Source organism: Alnus glutinosa, chromosome 14 (genome assembly GCF_958979055.1).
Source record: "Alnus glutinosa chromosome 14, dhAlnGlut1.1, whole genome shotgun sequence".
NCBI lineage: Eukaryota > Viridiplantae > Streptophyta > Magnoliopsida > Fagales > Betulaceae > Alnus > Alnus glutinosa.
The window spans coordinates 12,383,467-12,401,695 of record NC_084899.1 but is presented as its reverse complement, the minus strand read 5'-3'; the positions used below and the strand labels follow the sequence as shown (position 1 = coordinate 12,401,695).

At 38.0% G+C, this 18,229-nt stretch overlaps 1 protein-coding gene across 1 annotated transcript; it reads left to right on the top strand.

Moving 5' to 3' along the window:
* The first annotated feature begins 6,285 nt into the window (after positions 1 to 6,285).
* Positions 6,286 to 17,900, top strand: LOC133856965 (probable glucan 1,3-alpha-glucosidase). The gene is made up of 6 exons (XM_062292035.1): positions 6,286 to 8,028; positions 14,130 to 14,403; positions 14,597 to 14,732; positions 15,587 to 15,797; positions 15,910 to 16,116; positions 17,323 to 17,900. Exons 1-6 carry the CDS (start codon positions 6,436 to 6,438, stop codon positions 17,689 to 17,691), a joined length of 2,790 nt encoding a protein of 929 aa, XP_062148019.1. The 5' UTR covers positions 6,286 to 6,435; the 3' UTR covers positions 17,692 to 17,900.
* Positions 17,901 to 18,229: the final 329 nt, after the last annotated feature.

Below are 18,229 nucleotides of genomic sequence, written 5' to 3'. Positions count from 1 at the left end.
CAATTTTTTTGGAACTAGGTTAGGATTAGATTGATTTAGATATAAATTTTGTTTTCAAAAACACAATTTCCTGTGGCATCGACCTCGCACTTGCAATTCATTAACTGCAAATGATTCGTGCACTTACGAGTACAATTAAAATTCACATCACCAACAGAGCCAATACATTGTTTATCTGTTTAAAGCTTAATTAAGATATTAATTACACAAAAGAATGGTTGTACACAATACGTATCACATTCGACACAAGCCATATACAAAAGTCTTTACAAGAAATGAACTATTTGAGTCCGACCAACCTACGACCCCAATGACGAGTTTCAGTCGTAGTATCCCAAGTACATAACCATATGGTTCTCTTCAACGTCTGTGGTACTTGCAGCCAAATTATCAACATCTACACAATCGTGGCGGCAGCCACGTTCGCATAGGTGAAAATATGGGTTCACCAACTCTGGAGTATATTATGCACTAGTTTTCATAATGAGCCAATCCTTTTATTTCTACCGTATGTTTACAATAATAGCTACTATCAACATGATACTTTTGTTTTGAAAATGTTTCGTAGATGATAAGAGTAAATACAGGTACATAAATAGGAAAGTCTTACTACATTATATACTCATACATATATATCAAGTGCCTCAGCTATACTCGTATACAAGCATTCCACAACTTCGGAGAATACAAGCATACGAGCATTTCTAAGTATAAAATCAATGACCTCATAGCTTGGTTATACAAGCATACAGATCTTCCACAACTTTGGAGAATATAAGTATATAGGCACATCCAAACATAAAAATCAATGACATCATATCCTAATCATACATAAGCATACAGATACTCCACAACTTCAGAGAATATAAGTATACAGGCAAGACATAACATTGATCATATATGAAAACCATTGACAGCAAAACCTGATCATATAAGCTTATATATATTCTACAACTTCGAAAAATATAAGTATACGAGCACATCCAAACTAGACATCACTTAAATCATATGCAATCTAGTCGAATAATAATATACCTATGCTCTTTCCCATTAAGACTCATAGGTATATTAATATGTCTGGCACAAAATCTCGTAAAACATCACTAAAACTCATGTCATGCATGTCGTCATAATAGAAGACAACTTCGGCTCATATTAGCATCATAATAAGGGACGGCTTCGGTCAATATTATTCATTTCGGATGAAATATTACTATAAAGCTCGAAATAAAATGGAATTTTTGGCTAAAAAAAGAAGTTATTTTCACATGTAGCCCAATTGAATGAGTAAATTAGAGAAACAATATCAAATAGGCTCATAAAATTCTAAAACTTATTTTTGAAGTTTTAGAGAATAGTTTGGACCTAAGAAAAATGTTTGAGCCCTTGGAACTTAAGGTAACTACTAAAAACAATTTTTCCTAGTTTATGAGCTTAATGAGCTAGTATCGGGCTGATTTTGAGATCCATAGGTACTTTCTTTTTTATGGGCTAAAAGGGTGCTTCAAATACCTTTTCACAAGGCCCAAATAGCCTAGCCCATGCGCAAACTTGGCAAGCTAGTTTGTAGACTTTTCTAGAAGATGTGGCAACTTAGGAGTGGACTCCAATCTCACACAATTAGATTTGGCCATTTTGGTTGGGAAAACCATGGGCCATACTCATTGCTTTTTAAGTTTTATATAAAGGGACCCCAGTTTTGATCTACCCAAAAAGTTTATTTTGAAAAATTAAATCAAAAAATCTTTAAACTACTTTTTGCATTTGTACTTGCTTTACTGATTTTTCTTTCCTTTCATGATTACTTTTGTGATATCTTGAGATGTTTTATTTATTCATCATTACTCTTGACTTCTGCACACAAAAATGTTCTAGAAGCATGGTGATATTTTTTTGATAGTTTTTAATTTAAATCGACAGTTGAAAACTTAAGACCCCATCTTTTTTTGAGTAAAATTCAACTTTCACCGAATTGATTTCTAATCGCACTGATCTTCACTAGAAGCATTTAGCTTACTAAATTTGGTCCAAGTATATTCAAAAACATTTTTGTCAGTCCAATTTTAGAAGCAAGATGAAAATCAAAAAGGTACATTTTAAGGGGGGTCAATGGTCAATTTTACTTGTCTGAAAAGTCAAGGCATTGACTTCTATTGAATTTTTACAACAAGATAAAGAATTCAAATACAAGCATAATAGACTTTAGTTTTTAACTCAATCTATGTCCGTTTGACTTAGTTTCAGTTCAGTCAAAGTTTTAAGCTCAAAAATTCAACATAGATTTAAAAAATGGTTGAAACTTTATCAGGAAGGTTCTAAATTTCAGAGATATTCTTAAAACAATTATAAAAGCTTATTGACATTGTTTCCTTCACAATATTAATGAGTTATACAATGATTTTAAGAACTTAGGATTTCTCAGGCATTAGAATGAGCCTAGGAGGGTGGTCAATTTGAGATCAAGAAGTTGTTGATGTGGTAGGTGGCGGTTGAATTGTATTCCCTATCCTCATGCATGTTGTGCTATATATGCTAATAGGGAAGTTCCAGAGACATAACTTGGTAAGTGGTACTTGATGAAGACGCACTGGAAGTCATATGCTCCAGAGATCCATCATATGCCTAAGCCTAATGAGTGGTCTATTGATAATGATATTAAACCTATAGAACCCCATTTTTGTAGGAAACAAAGGGGTGAGCCGAAAAAGTTGAGATGTAGAGGCCCTGAGGAAAATGAACCACAAGAAAATGTAAGCTAACTCGACATGAGTATGATGTAACATGTGGAAACTATGGTGAGAAGGGCCACAATGCTAGAGGTTGCAAGCAACCACATAACACTAACATGAAGAAGTGATCCAAAAGGTTTAGGGTTAAGAAGCCTAAGACTACAATTGATGTGAGGTTTATAACAAATACATTCAATTATTTTTTGGTAAATGTTTACAGTAATTCTTACCCGTTTGAATTGGTACTAACACCAACGACACTCAAGCAGAATGGAGGCTCACCTACAGTACAATCCATGTACAATGTGGAGCCCAGAGGCACATGAGTGGTTGTATGTTTTTTTGCAGCCTTTTCATTTTGAATTCATTCTTTTACACTTAGGTTGTTTTTATTTTATGGTGGCTACTAACATGCATTACTTTGTAATAATGTTGGTGTTAGCAGCATGAACCCCAACATGTGGGCATCCGACCAATATCATCAAAACCAAGGAGGCCTAGGGGTAAGGGGGATCCGACCAATATCATCAATATTATTTGGGAATGATGGTTACTATAATGGTTATGGTTGTACATGTTATCTCATTTAAATATAGTAGAATAATGACTTTTATTTTGTGGTAATGCTAGTGCAGGCTGAAGGCTCACAGGAAGTGGAACACATTAACATTAGTTCAGAAGCAAGTCAAAGTAATCACACAGTAGGACTGTGGCTATTGTTGTGTGTTTTGTGGTAGAATAGGTGTGACAACTTTTGGGACATTTTTATGTGACATCTATGTTGGGTTATAGAACAGTTTTATGTGACATCTATGTGGGGTTATGTAATAGTTTTTTGTGACAACTTTTTGTCAAGGGTTACCATTTGAACAGTAACTTATGTTGTAAAGGTTTTATGTCAAGTTGAAATGTTGATCATTCGAACACTATATTGGATGTAATAACGTTATATGTTGACACAAGTTGTCTTTTAATGAACATGCTCTAGACAGGTTGTTGTATTCAACATTTTATGCCTTACATTTACATCATTGCAAACAACTCATTTTTGAAAAATATAGAGATTTCTAATTTACAGTGTGTGTGTGTGTGTGAATAATATGTAACAAAATATCAAAGTGCGGAATTTAAAAGAGACAAATATTTTGTTAACGAAGTGAAAACTCAATTAAGAGAAAAATCACTCCGGGGCAGCCAAACCCAAGAATTTCACTATTCAGAAGACAAAGCTAGTAATAAAGCAGCAACACTTATATACCTCGATGTAGCGATTGTACCTTACACTCTGACATATAACCCAACGTGAACGCTTCCCAACCAAGTTTCCTACCTGAAGGGTATTCAATGGATTCCTTTATCTTAGGGAGGAGCTCCTCCCTAAGTTAGACTTCACACGAACAAGAACCACACACATGGCAGCACTTAGAGAGCTAGCAAATCTTTACAATTTCTACCTAAATACCTTCTCTAAGCTCTAGAGAATTCAATACCGAATTCTGTAAATAATACATGCCTAGATGCCTCTATTTATAGGCTTAGAAGCCTTAAATTGCCACTGATTCAGATTTCTCTAGGCAGCGTCCGAACGGAGGCTTAGAGCGTCTGGATGATGAACTGTGCAACTGCATTTCCATAATGCGCTTCACACATTTCCATATTAAGGCCGTGTCCAGACGATTGCAAGTTGTCTTTCCTGATCCGTGTCTGCAAAGGAAATCCGAATTCTTCTCGAACACTGAAGAGCGGCCGGATGGTGTTGCCTTGACGTTCGGACGGATGCACGCTAGGCTATCAAAATCTTCTTGACACAGGAGGGCATCCAGATGCTTCACTGGATCGTCCAGATGGGAACAAGGGATCCAACTTTTGCTGAGTTAGAAACTTCGCAGAATCTTACTGGAACTCTGAAATTGTCTTCTTGAAGCTTGTGACACTAATACTTGTTATAGGAAGGCATTGTTCATATTAGAGAAATAAATTCTGAATATCTGAAGACTTTTGAAAAAATACGTTATCCTTGTTAAGATAGCATCGTTACATGATAATGATTTTGTCAATAGAATGAAGCCCATAACACTAACAATTTCAATAGGGAAATTGTTCAACTTTCAATACATATTTCAACTGAAAAATATTACAATAGTCAAAGTACTCAATTATGTTGCAAGTTAAAGTTAGGCACCAAGTGCAATATAAAAAACCAACAATGACAACTTCAAAGTTAGGATTAACCTTTTCTCTTTTGCCCTATATATGTCATTTTCCTTCTCCAGAAACTAAACTCTTTCTGTGTATATGTCACCTTCCTTCTCTAGCTGCATCTTCAGTTGCTTAACTTTGTCCATATATTTGACATTTTCATTCTCTAAGATTTTAACCGTTTCCATGAGTGTCTCATTTTCATGGTCTAGGTTGTTGAGCTTTTTCAACAGCACATGTAAGACCTCTCTCACAAATGCTATTAGAAGTTGAAGGGTCCATTCATTGAAAAAAAGGGCAAGCTGAATTTCTCTGCATCAAAGAGAAAAAATTGGAGATTTATCATATCAATAACAATTCTTACAATCCCAACAATATGGACATTTTCCCTTATGGGAAAAAAACTTACCTTCTTTGGATCATATTGGCAAAATCATCTGCCATGGTTTTTCTCAGTTCATGAAGTCTTCAATGGTGTGATTAAGCCACAATTTTTGCCAAAGACTCCATACCACACCAAGCCGAGGAAAAACACGAAGATGACTTCATCTTTATCTATCATTGGAATCCAAAGACCAGCATTTCCTTTTTCTTACCCAAAACAAATCAAGCTATGATTGAGGTGACATGTTGTAAACACTGGATCTGTTTACGGAGATTCTTACGATTTGGGAAGATAAAGTAAAAACACAAGCTACCATTACAAAATCGGTCGATTTGGAAAGACAATCGAAAAGACAAATGTTCTTGATAACTAGTTCGTGTGATTTGGGGAGAAGAGTTAAAACTTAACATTTTTTTTATTATTATTATTTTCTACACCATATGTAGCATTCAAAACATAGGTACCACTTGTGATACACAATAATGTTATATGATATTTTGATTTGCCTAAAAATGTGGCATACGAGACGTGTTACGATGTTAAGAGGGTGACATGGATAACCGTAAAAAAAAAATAGACAAAATCTGAACGGGGGTTTTAAGTGGGTATTTCAATTAACGACAAATATCACTTATGATACTTTCTGAAATCGAGGCGGCCATTTGACAATGACCCTTATTACAAGTACCAAAAAAATGCATTTAACCCTAGTATTTTGAACAAATCATGGACAGAAAAAGTAAAACAATAAATAATATTTTTTTAATCGCTTTTAAAAAGTTCAGAATCTATTTGTTTGTTTATTTATTTATTTTTTACAAACAGAATCAGTTTGTTAAAAACGCAAAGAAGTAAAAAAAGGCATTTACCCCCTTTTTTTTTTTTTTTTTTTTTTTTTTTTTTTTTAAATTAATTTAATTGTAGTTTTTCAAATATTTTGCAGAAAATAACTTTTTTTTTTATCCGGAGGTCCCGTTTACCGAAAGGATCACACAAGCCGTTCTACAGCTCAGTTGCAGTCCACTGCTCTTCCACAGCTACGGATCCCCATTCTCCTCCTCGTCTCTTACTCCATTTCTAGGGTTCTAATTTCCTCCATTACCGTACTATGCCAAGTCACCCATGAAACCCCCAATGAAAAACCTCAATCTCTTTTTCCTCCTCCTCCTCGTCCTGGGTCTTCACCTCAGCCCAGTCCTCTCCTGGAAGAAAGAAGAGTTCAGAAACTGCAACCAGACCCCTTTCTGCAAACACGCCCGTGCCCGCAAGCCCGGCTTCTGCTCCCTCATCGCCCGTGACGTCTCCATCTCCAACGGCGACCTCACCGCCAAGCTCGTCCCCAAGACTCCACACCATGAGCAAGACCCTGACCAAATCAAGCCCTTGATTCTTGCTCTCTCTGCCTACCAGGACGGGATCCTACGGCTCAGGATCGACGAGGATCCTTCTCTGGGCCCACCCAAGAAGCGCTTCGAGGTCCCCGATGTGATCGTCCCGGAATTCTCCAGCAAGAAGCTCTGGCTCCAGAGGGTTTCGACGGCGACGATCAACGGCGACGCGGGGCCCTCCTCGATCGTGTACTTGTCGGACGGCTACGAGGCGGTTCTCCGCCACGATCCTTTCGAGGTTTACGTGCGCGAGAAGAGCAATGGTAATCGCGTGATTTCCCTCAATTCCCACGGCCTGTTTGATTTCGAGCAATTGCGAGCGAAGAGTGAAGGCGAGGATTGGGAAGAAAGGTTTCGAACGCACACCGACACGAGGCCATACGGCCCGCAGTCGATCAGCTTCGACGTGTCGTTCTACGGCGCCGATTTCGTGTACGGGATTCCGGAGCACGCCTCGAGCCACGCTCTCAAGCCCACCAGAGGCCCCGGGTTGGAGGACTCTGAACCCTATAGGCTGTTCAACTTAGACGTGTTCGAATACATTCACGACTCGCCCTTCGGCATCTACGGCTCCATTCCGTTCATGATTTCGCATGGTAAGTCCCGCGGAACTTCGGGGTTCTTCTGGTTGAATGCGGCGGAGATGCAGATTGATGTGATGGCAACCGGGTGGGCTGATGCGGAGTCGGGGATTGCGCTGCCGTCGGAGAAGAGCAGGATCGATACATTGTGGATGAGCGAGGCGGGGATTGTGGACGCCTTCTTCTTCATGGGTCCAGGGCCGAAGGACGTCGTTAAACAGTACACGAGTGTGACTGGCATGCCAGCGATGCCGCAGCTGTTCGCCACAGCGTACCACCAATGTAGGTGGAATTACAGGGATGAGGAGGATGTTGAGCATGTGGATTCCAAGTTCGACGAGCACAACATCCCCTACGATGTGCTGTGGCTCGATATCGAGCACGCGGATGGAAAGAGGTACTTCACTTGGGACAGGACGCTTTTCCCGCACCCGGAGAAGATGCAGGGGAAGTTGGCTGCCAAAGGGAGGCACATGGTTACGATTGTGGATCCTCATATTAAGAGGGACGACTCGTATCATGTGCACAAGGAGGCCACCCAGAAGGGGTATTATGTCAAGGATGCGAGTGGGAGCGATTTCGATGGGTGGTGCTGGCCTGGTTCTTCGTCATACCCAGATATCTTGAGTCCGGAGATTAGGTCATGGTGGGCTGACAGGTTCTCTTTTGAGAACTATGTTGGTTCGACGCCTTCACTGTATATCTGGAACGACATGAATGAGCCCTCTGTGTTTAATGGTCCAGAGGTATGCTACTCGCTTAACTTCTGTCTTTCTTCCTCTTCCATGCTTTTGTTGGTTGGTTATTTCGTTGTCATGAATAATACTCGAAGATGGTGGCTGGCTTGTGAATGCATCTCAGTATTCTGACTTTTGCTAGATAACATGAATGAAATGCTTGGGATTGAATTCATTCGTCATCTCCACTATTGAAATGCTTAATAGTGGATATGTGAAGGGTTTAGTATGACAATACATGCAACTAATCAGTCCGATAGTGGGCATGCTAAACCACTTCCATTTAAAATTAGTTGCATACGTGAATCCTTATTATAGTTTTTCCGTGCCATTGATAGAAGGATAAAAGGAATACGCTCTTCCTTTTTGATGCTGTGTGTTTCTTTTACCCCGTCAACAACACCCCACCCCCCCCCCCCCCCCCAATTTACGTATTTATATGTATACACATTTTTTCTTTTCAAAATAATGGACATCTTCTATAAATTTTTGGAGCATAAGGTTGGAATGATTTTGATTCTATTGAAGTGGCTCTTTTGTATGAGAGGCTTATTGGATAAGATCTTAATTAATAATCAACTTTTTTAGTAGGTCATTTGAAAATCAAATTGAAATTAATTGGGGAAAATGTAGTTTAGCCCATGAACTACCACTACATTTTTATTTACGCCTCTAAATTTTTAAAAGTGACATTGGGGCGGAATACTATCACCCTGCCTCAAATTAGACATTATTGCATTTTTCTCCCCAATATACCCTTAAAAGTTATTTAAAAAATAACTATTTGACAAAAAAATTAAAATTATTAAAAAGTTTAACAAAAAATTGAAAATACCAAAAATGGGTGGCCCTTTTCATATTAGCCCCCTTATTTTTTTATTTAATTTTTTTTTAATAACTTCTAGGGTATTTTGGGGAGAAAAACACGTAGGTGTATAATTTGACATGTGATGGTTGTATAAAGGGTCTCGATGTCACTTTTTAAAGTTTGTAGGCGTAAGTGAAAGTGTGGTGGTAGTTTAGGGGGCTAAGATATATTTTCTCCGAATTAATTTGAATAAGTGGATGAACATTTCCTATATTGCTGTTTTGACTTAGTGTATAGAGTGTTTGTCTCATTACATTTGAAATAGCTGGGGTTTTCTTCAGCACTAGCAGAACCTCCAATGTAGAAGAATCTCATTCCAAATGAGATTCAGGGGGAATAACCTATTGTATTCTAACTGGTTGAGCTTGAAAAAGATTTACTTATTTGGGTATACTTCTATTGCTCCTATTTTCAGATTTGTAAAATTTTGCATTGGCATCTTTTAATATGTGAGATCTCTTATCTCTGGCCTGTCTAGGTCAGGCATTCCTAGCAGTTGGACAAGTAAGACAATTTATGTCTTTATGCGTCCTGAAATCTAAGGCGTGAGCAAATTGGCTCCTATAGACACTTGCATCTTGTACTCTTGGATTCATTTAACATATGTTGATGTTTTTTTGATAAGTAAGTGCAAAATTTTATAAATAATAGTGTAAGGCGCCCATAGTACATACGAAGTATACGAGAAACAAACACCTCAACACCAACCCGCCCCAAACAACATCCCACAAAACAAAGCAAACCCCTAAGCCCCTAAAGCTCTCAACCCACAAGTTTATCCTCCTAAATATGCTCCTCATCAAGGGCAGAGGAGAAAGCCAGTCTTATCCTCTTGCCCCTTGGACCTGAACCCCACCGTGGAACATAATAGAGACCACTCCAAAGGAGAGAAAGGCTGGACACCACCCGCAGACTCAACCAATCTTTTCCTGAAACTACCATCCAGCACCGAAGGAACATCAAGCAACATCAAGCCTCTAACTTTGTAGACTTTTGTGCTCTTTTTCCTTGTTCTCAATCTTGCTTGGTGTTTTCTCTTGTATACTTCCCGGGTACTTGAGTTGCGTCCCTTGCGTGTTTAATAAATTTGCTTTACTTTTTTTCAATATTTCATCTCGGACAAATTGACAATCTACTGCAATGTGTGTAGTCCTCTAATAGAACATAGGGTTGGAGGCAATTTATTGAGCAACTTGATTATCACAAAATGGTGGAATAGGAATAGGTGTTGGGAAGCCTATCTTTCGAAGAAAGTGTTGTAACCAAATTAGCTCACTAGCAGTTTGAGCCATAGCCCTATGCTCTACTTTTGTACTTGATTTTGCAACTACGCTACGCTGTTTACTCTTCCATGTTACGAGATTTCCTCCCAAAAAGGTACAATATCCCACAGTGGACCTTCAATTTGAAGGTGATTTTGCCCAGTCTGCATCACTGAAGCCCTCCATGCTAAGATGACCATTTTTTCTAAATAGTATGCCTCGTCCTAGGGCTCTTTTAAGGTATTGAACAATACGAATAGCAGCGTCCCAATGTGAAAGTTTCAGAGCCTCTAAGAAGTGACTCACCACACTAACTGATGAGATATATGACCTTGTGATGGTGAGATAACTGAGTTTCCTAACTAGTCGACAGTATTTGCTACGATTCGAGAATAACTCTCCATTCTCCTACCTGTTTATGATTTGAATCCTTAGGAGTATCAACTGGTTGAGCACCCAACTATCTAGTTTCGTCGAGAATGTCAAGTACATACTTCCTCTGAGATAAGTTGATGCCTATCTTTGACCTTGCAATCTCAATTCTAAATAAGTACCAAAGTTTGCCCTAATCTTTGGTGTGAAGGCATTGTTGTAAAAATTGTTTTAGTTTGTTGATTGCCAAAGTCATTTCCAGTAATCATAATGCCATTCATCTACATAGACAATTAGTAGTATGATATACCCAGTAGCAGTATGTAAGTGAAACACTGAGTGATCTGTTTGGCACCGATGGAGACCAATGTCCATTACGAATTTAGAGAATTTTCCAAACCATGCTCTTGGTGACTGGTTGAGATCATATAATGCCTTCTTCAATTTGCAGACACTGCCTCAACACTCCCCCTTAGCAACAAACATAGGTTGTTGCTCCATATATAACTCCTCAAGTACATCACCATTGACAAAGACATTCTTTACCTCTAATAAATAAAGAGTCTAGATTGGCAACAAGAAACCAACATGTGAATAAAAGAGATCTTATATTTGCCACATGAGAAAATGTCTCATCATTGTCAGCACCACAGGTTTGAGTGTAGCCCTTAGCAACCAGACGAGCCTTGAGGCTAGCAACATAACCATCAGGATGATATTTGATAGTTTATACTCATTTGCAACCAATGGATCATTGGAGCTATCGGCCGTCGATGCTAGAATATGCCTGAAATGGAGCTGGAGCCTCTGGAGGCAACGACAGGGGGGAAGATACGTGAACAAAAGAGGAAGGTTAGGAACTCGGAGTCGGAAAAGAGATAGAAGATAGAGAAGACAACTCGAATTGATAGTTCTTTAGAGAATTAGCTCCAAAGAAATATGATGGAGACTCAACAAAAGTAACATTAGCACTTGTAAAGTAGCACTGGAAGACTGGAGAGTAGCACTAATAGCCCTTATGAGTTCGTGAATAACCTGGAAAGACACACTTAGTGGAACGAGGATCAAGTTTGTTAAAACCTGGTCCAAGGTTGTGAACATAACAAACACTCAAAAACTCTAGTAGGCAAAGGGAAGACTGGAGAGGAAGGAAATTATAGATGGAATAAGGAGAGGCTCCATCAAGGAGAATGGAAGGCATTCTGTTAATGAGATGGCATGTGGTTAGCACTTAATCATTCCAAAAACGTTTGGGTACATGCATATGAAATAGGAGAGCTCAGGCAACATCAAGCAAGTGTTAGCTCTTGCACTCAACAGCACCATTCTGTTGTGGCGTGTGAGGACAAGTGTTCTGGTGTACAATGCCTTTGTCAGATAAGAATAAGGAAAAGGAATGCAAAACTTATTCTTTGTCATTGTCAAATCGTAACACTAGAATTTTCTGATTAAATCGAGTTTTGATATCTTTGCGAAAAAGCTGGAAATTGGACATTAACTCGAACGATTTTTCATTAAGAACAACCAAGTCAAACCAGAGTAGTTATCAACAAAGGGGACAAAATACTGAAATTTATTGGATGCAACACTAAATGTATTCCATACGTCAGAATGAACTAACTCAAATGGGTTAGAAACCTGACGAACCAACCTAGATGGAAAAGAAACACGATGGTGTGTACTAAATTGACAATCTTCATATGAAAAATGTGATATGGGACCAAGATTATCTACTTGAAAGTGAGCCTCGTCTATACATGGTATGTGCATTATGTGGAAACCATCACCATGCCAGCAAGTAATATGTGCCCAGTATATCTAGCAATTCTATAGGAATCAAAGGAAGTGCTAATTACATGCTAAAACTTATGGAGTCTACTTATTTTCTAATTTTGCTAGTAATGAAGCACCAGTAAATTTGCATGTGTCTTTTCAAGGTGATGTTTTGGTTCTGAGAAGTGTTTGCTCAATTGATAATTGGTAGCTGTTTGAAAACTATAGAAACAATCGGATGCAAATTCGGATGAATGCCTTTTACTTTTGTTCCTTTTTTCTTTTTAATAGGAGGGATTAGACAAAATCTACAATTTTCATATTTGGTTCTTAAATATAGTGGCAGAAATTTGTTCGGATCTCGAAGGGCAAGTGCTAGAAGAGTGCTAGAAGAGTGCTAGAAGAGACCGAAGAATTTAGTTTTGCAAGCATTAAAAAAAGTGTTACTCCCTCCGTTCTAAAATAGATGAGGCGTTTACCCTTTTGGATTATCACAAACTATATGGGAGTTTTTCTTACTTATCAAAAAAAAAAAAAAAAAAAAAAAAAACTATATGGGAGTTCCAAAAAAGAAAATATTTCTCCATTTTTTTTTTACTCTTAAATTTGAAACACTTTTTTATTTTTCAAATTTGAACTCACCTTTCTTTGTCTACGTAGGGGCATTTAAGGAAGATTTTGTTTATTTATTTATTATTCATTAAAAAGTGTCTTATGGCAAACTTCCATCTATTTTGGGACAAATTGAGTATCTTGACATTATCATGTTGTTTAAAAGAGTTGAATATAGAATTTTTCTTTTTGAAAGGTCAATTGTATCACTCATTAAAAATGTCGGCCCTATGTTATTTTTTTCCTATTTTGTCATAACTACCTTTAAACAGTAATTTACTTTTATATTGGAGGAAATGACCATATGCTCAAGTGAGAGATTGAGGTTTTCTACTTTTGTTAGTGTTGAAGCTGGATAATCTAAACTAATTACAAGGTCTCTAGGAGACATTTGATAAAATGGGACTAATACAGAGAAGATAGCACGACCACGCAAATTGATAAGAAAAATCTTTATATAGATTTTGAAGAATATCACTAATTGATGATGCCCCTTTGCCTAGCAGCTCAGGGTTTGTTCCTGCTTTGCCTCGGGAGGTAAACGATGTCGGGGTGGTAGGATCTCCCTCCTCTTTGAGTGGATGCATTGTTCCTTCATCCATTGAAGGAAATGGATTCTCCCAAACCCAGGATCTGCTTGTCGATTTTGACCACAATTGGGAGATAGATGATTGGAAGAAGGCTGATGAGCTTTGGGAGAGGGTGTCTGCGGAGTGGGTGGTGAATGAGGATCAAGGCGAGAAGTTTAGGGCTATTTGGGGCGAGATGATTGAGCGCTAGAAGAACAAAAAAAAGAGGGAGCTTCAGAATCTGTAACGTTCCGTCAATTATGGCAATGTTAAAGCTTCTTCTAGGTGTAGAAAAGGCAAGGCCCACATGTTGTAGGTTTGTATGCCTTGGTGGATTTCGTGGGTTGTTTCTCGGGTTCTCTTTCGGTTTCTAGGTGGTTTTTTCTTGGTTTATTTTGTGGGTGCGTTTGTTTGGGTTCTTTTGTGAGTTATTTTTTGGGTGTTCTTTTGGTTTCTAGGGTTTAGTTTTTGTGGTTGATGTTGAGTTTTCGCGGGTTAGCTTTGGCTCTCCTGAGTATACTACCTGTGTACTTAGAAGATACTACGCTTTTTTTTTTTTTCAATAAATTTTTGCTTATCAAAAAAAAAAAAAAAAAGATAATACTGCTCCCTCAGAAAATTTTGAAGGTTATGCCTTAACTTTATTATGACCAGCTGACAATGCCGAGAGATGCTTTGCATTATGGAGGCATTGAGCATCGGGAGCTACATAATGCCTATGGTTACTACTTCCACATGGCAACAGCTGATGGGCTTGTAAAACGTGGAGATGGGAAGGATAGGCCTTTTGTTTTGTCAAGAGCATTATTTGCTGGAAGTCAAAGGCATGGAGCAGTTTGGACGGGAGATAACTCAGCGGAATGGGATCATCTCAGGGTTTCAGTCCCAATGATTTTGACACTTGGTCTTACTGGAATATCATTCTCTGGTAAGTTTGATTTATTTGTCTAAAGAAAACCCAATGAGCTCTTGCTCAAATAGCACCTCCTCGCTTGCAAGTGTGAGGGGAAGAGTGAGGTCATGTATTTAAGACCCACTGGGTGTGTTTTACTTGCCAATTCAAAAAAAAAAGAAGGTTTCTTTTTCTTACAAATGGTGATTGTTGGTATGATTTTCTGCAGGTGCAGACGTTGGTGGTTTTTTTGGCAATCCTGAGCCTGAATTATTAGTTCGCTGGTATCAACTAGGTGCTTACTATCCTTTCTTTAGAGGCCATGCCCATCATGACACAAAAAGACGTGAACCATGGTTATTTGGGTAGGATGTCTGCTTCTATTCAAGCAAAGTTTGCCTTTCTCTTACTTATCAAGAAATTTTGAAAAGAAAAAGCTCCCTTTTTCTTTTTTGCTAGAATACTGTTCAAGACTTAAGTAACTCAATTTTCCTACCAAAGTACTGTTAGTAGTACATAGACTTTGCTGGTTAATGGTGAGAATGAGAAGCATGGCTCAACCCCACCCAATTGATGCATTGACCACTGTGCCATGATGGCATTGTCTAGTATGCTATATTTCGTTATTTGATCTGTTAAAAAAGTTTGTTCCATGGAAATTCTGCCAAGAAAGTTATTTAGACAGTGTACTAAGCCTTGTTTGCATTTCTACATTTTTTACTCTCTATTTGGTGTTCCGGAACTTATAAAGACATACCAGTTCAATGATATAACATGATCTACTCTATCTGGGAGAATATAATTGTAAATGAATATAAAGACTGCAGGGAGATAAAGTTTTTAGCTAACGTGTTATTTTAGAATGTTTCATACCTAGAATAATAATCTTCATGGACTCTTGGGGTTATTATGCAGGCTCAAATTGAATTGAGCAGACGTGTTTAATTATTGTCCGGTACCCTTTGACCAAGTGTTTGAGTTGAATAGCGCTTGTCCAAAGTCATTTAAAAACCTCATTTTAAATGTTTGAAGTTGCATATGCTACAAATATCTCAATTTGGGCATCTAATTTAATAACAACTTTTAGTCATTCTAACCTTGTGTGCATCAGTTTCAGTTCCAGCCAGCCCAGTGTTAAAGATCTGCTGTTTTTGTTTTGTTGGATAAGTAAAGATTTGTTATTTATATAATAAACCCATTGTCTTTTACATCACTGCAGAGAACGAAATACAGAACTTATAAGAGATGCCATACATGTCCGCTACACATTGCTGCCATATTTCTACACATTATTCAGAGAGGCAAACAGTAGTGGTGTTCCTGTTATCCGTCCATTATGGATGGAGTTCCCTTCTGAGGAAGCTACTTTCAGCAATGATGAGGCTTTCATGGTTGGAAACAGTATTATGGTGCAAGGGATTTATACTGAGGTACTGCTGTGACCATATATTTTAGTGTTATATCTAATTAGAAAGTTATCCTCCCTCTTGTCTCCTTAACATTTTGTGCTATCACAAACTAAACTATTGGATACCTTCTCAGCGAGCTAAACACGCATCAGTGTATTTACCTGGTAAACAATCCTGGTATGACCTGAGAAGTGGAACTGCATATAAGGGAGGCATGACCCACAAGCTGGCTGTCTCAGAAGACAGTATTCCCGCCTTCCAAAGGGCCGGAACCATCATATCAAGGAAAGACCGGTTTCGGCGGAGCTCCACACAGATGGTGAATGATCCATACACTCTGGTATGTATTCGATGCTGATATAACTTACCTAAATTAGTAGCACAAATAAATATTTATTCTTGTGGATAAGGAAACTTTACCGTTAATGAGAAGCCTAATTAAAATTGAACAGGCCGCTTAGAAAATTAGAAAAACATAGTGTTATTCTTTCTGGCATGTGACTGATTCATATTTTCCATTCAAATATTAAGAGATTGGTTATAGATGTCAGGCCTTAACTTTTGGTTTGTTTATTGTATCTTAAGAGTTGAGGATACATTTACAACAATAAAAGGGTACGTTATTAATGGAGAATAAAGTAGTCGTGCCTGCTTTCCACTTCAGAAAACATATGATTGTTAAACACAGGAATTTTAAGTATCAACATTCTGCAGTTACATGGGAGAAATCAGGTTTAGTCTTCATTAAGTGGCTAGTTGAATTTGGTGCATGCTTCGAGATTTGATGTATTCAGTTAGCAGGAATTCTATGCAAAATTGGGTTTTAGACGTCATGTGGTGGACACATCTAGTGCCCATACCTAAGCCTTGTCTTGTACATGGAAATATGAAAAAGTGTCTTTTACTAATTATTTCACTGACTATGAGAGCAGGGTCGAATATTTTGACTGGTTGAATGTGGTAATTCTCCAAAGAGGCCCAAAAAATTTTGAATGCTAATTTTCCTCTCATATTTGACATAAGAACAAGAAAATGTCAAAGCTGTCTTAAGAGTAATGTTTTCTGGACAAACAAGATACTGATCATTTTCTGAGCAGTAATCAATGTTAGGTGCTCTTTAAAATGTTATAACTTTTGTTTGAAGGGTGTATCACTTTATTAATTATGGTTTATAAAATGGATTAAGATCGTGAAAAATTATTGGGTTTTGGAACTAGTCCTTACTGTCACTTTGCACATTTATTCAATTATTATGGTGCTTGTTAATGCATCTTTGCATTGAAATCTGGGAAAGATTGAATAACATGTGGATTTTCTTTGGTTATTGCAATAATCATTGAACCATTAAGCGGTTACACTTGATTCAGAAAATGATGTGGAACTTGGAGCTTCGAATCCATTTCTCAATGATGAAGCATTTGTCTTTTCTGCATGACTTCCGCTAATAACAACAGTTGTTGCTAACAGCAACTCTTTTTATCTCAAGCTATTAGCTTTACTAATATCATACGGGACTGCTATTGCTAATTTCTCGTGTCTACTTTAGGTGATAGCTCTTAATAGCTCCCAAGAAGCTGAAGGCGAACTCTATGTTGATGATGGCAAAAGCTTTGAATTTGAGCATGGTGCCTACATTCATCGCCGCTTTGTGTTCTCAGGTGGCAAACTGACGTCTGTAAATCTAGCAACCACTTCCCCCGGTAAATCCCAATTTTCTTCAGAATCTGTTGTTGAGAGGATTGTACTGCTAGGACATGCTCCTGGGCCAAAGAGCGCTTTAATTGAGCCAACAAATCAAAAGGTTAGCATTGAATTGGGGCCACTATGGCTTCAATGGGGACGTGGCTCAGCCGTTGTAACTATCCGCAAGCCTGGTGTCCGGATTGGAGATGAATGGACCATAAAAATTTTGTAAGAACATTCAAGTTCAGGACTCTTTGAGTGGACATGGGGAAATCTGAAAACTCAAGACTATGTTTAGAGGTGCAACTTCAGTTACTTGATACAAAAAAGGCCATGTTACTATTTGTAGACATGCACATAGCCAATTCCATAGGCAATTTCCTTTGTTTCCACTCATTAATTTTGTTGGCGGATTGAGGTACGAGAAAGCGATTGGATCCCCCATGCTGTAGTATCTTTGGTGATATTACTAACTTAATATTTTCCTTGGTACTTCTAAATCAGAATCAAAGAGCTACTTAAAAATTTGTTTCTACGAAGAAAGAAAAAAAAAAATCTTTGGATTTGAATCGTACAAGCCTCGACTACTATTTTCGCTTGTTAAGCTGAATTTGTGGAAGTCGATTTTGCAAATTCCATCGGCAAGCTCTACTCGCATTTACTTTCAAAAGCAGGGGCAGCAGGAGGTGGTCTAATATTCTGTGCTGCTTCGGTTTGCTTTATTAATCGTACTTATAGGTTGAATTGCACCCTTCGATAATTTACCTCGT

Excerpts from the sequence above, each read along its gene's own strand:
- LOC133856965 (XM_062292035.1), top strand. The coding sequence starts at position 6,436 with ATGAAACCCCCAATGAAAAACCTCAATCTCTTTTTCCTCCTCCTCCTC. Across the intron at positions 8,029-14,129 it reads CTGTGTTTAATGGTCCAGAG|CTGACAATGCCGAGAGATGC; the intron begins GTATGCTACTCG and ends TATTATGACCAG. Across the intron at positions 15,798-15,909 it reads TGCAAGGGATTTATACTGAG|CGAGCTAAACACGCATCAGT; the intron begins GTACTGCTGTGA and ends ATACCTTCTCAG.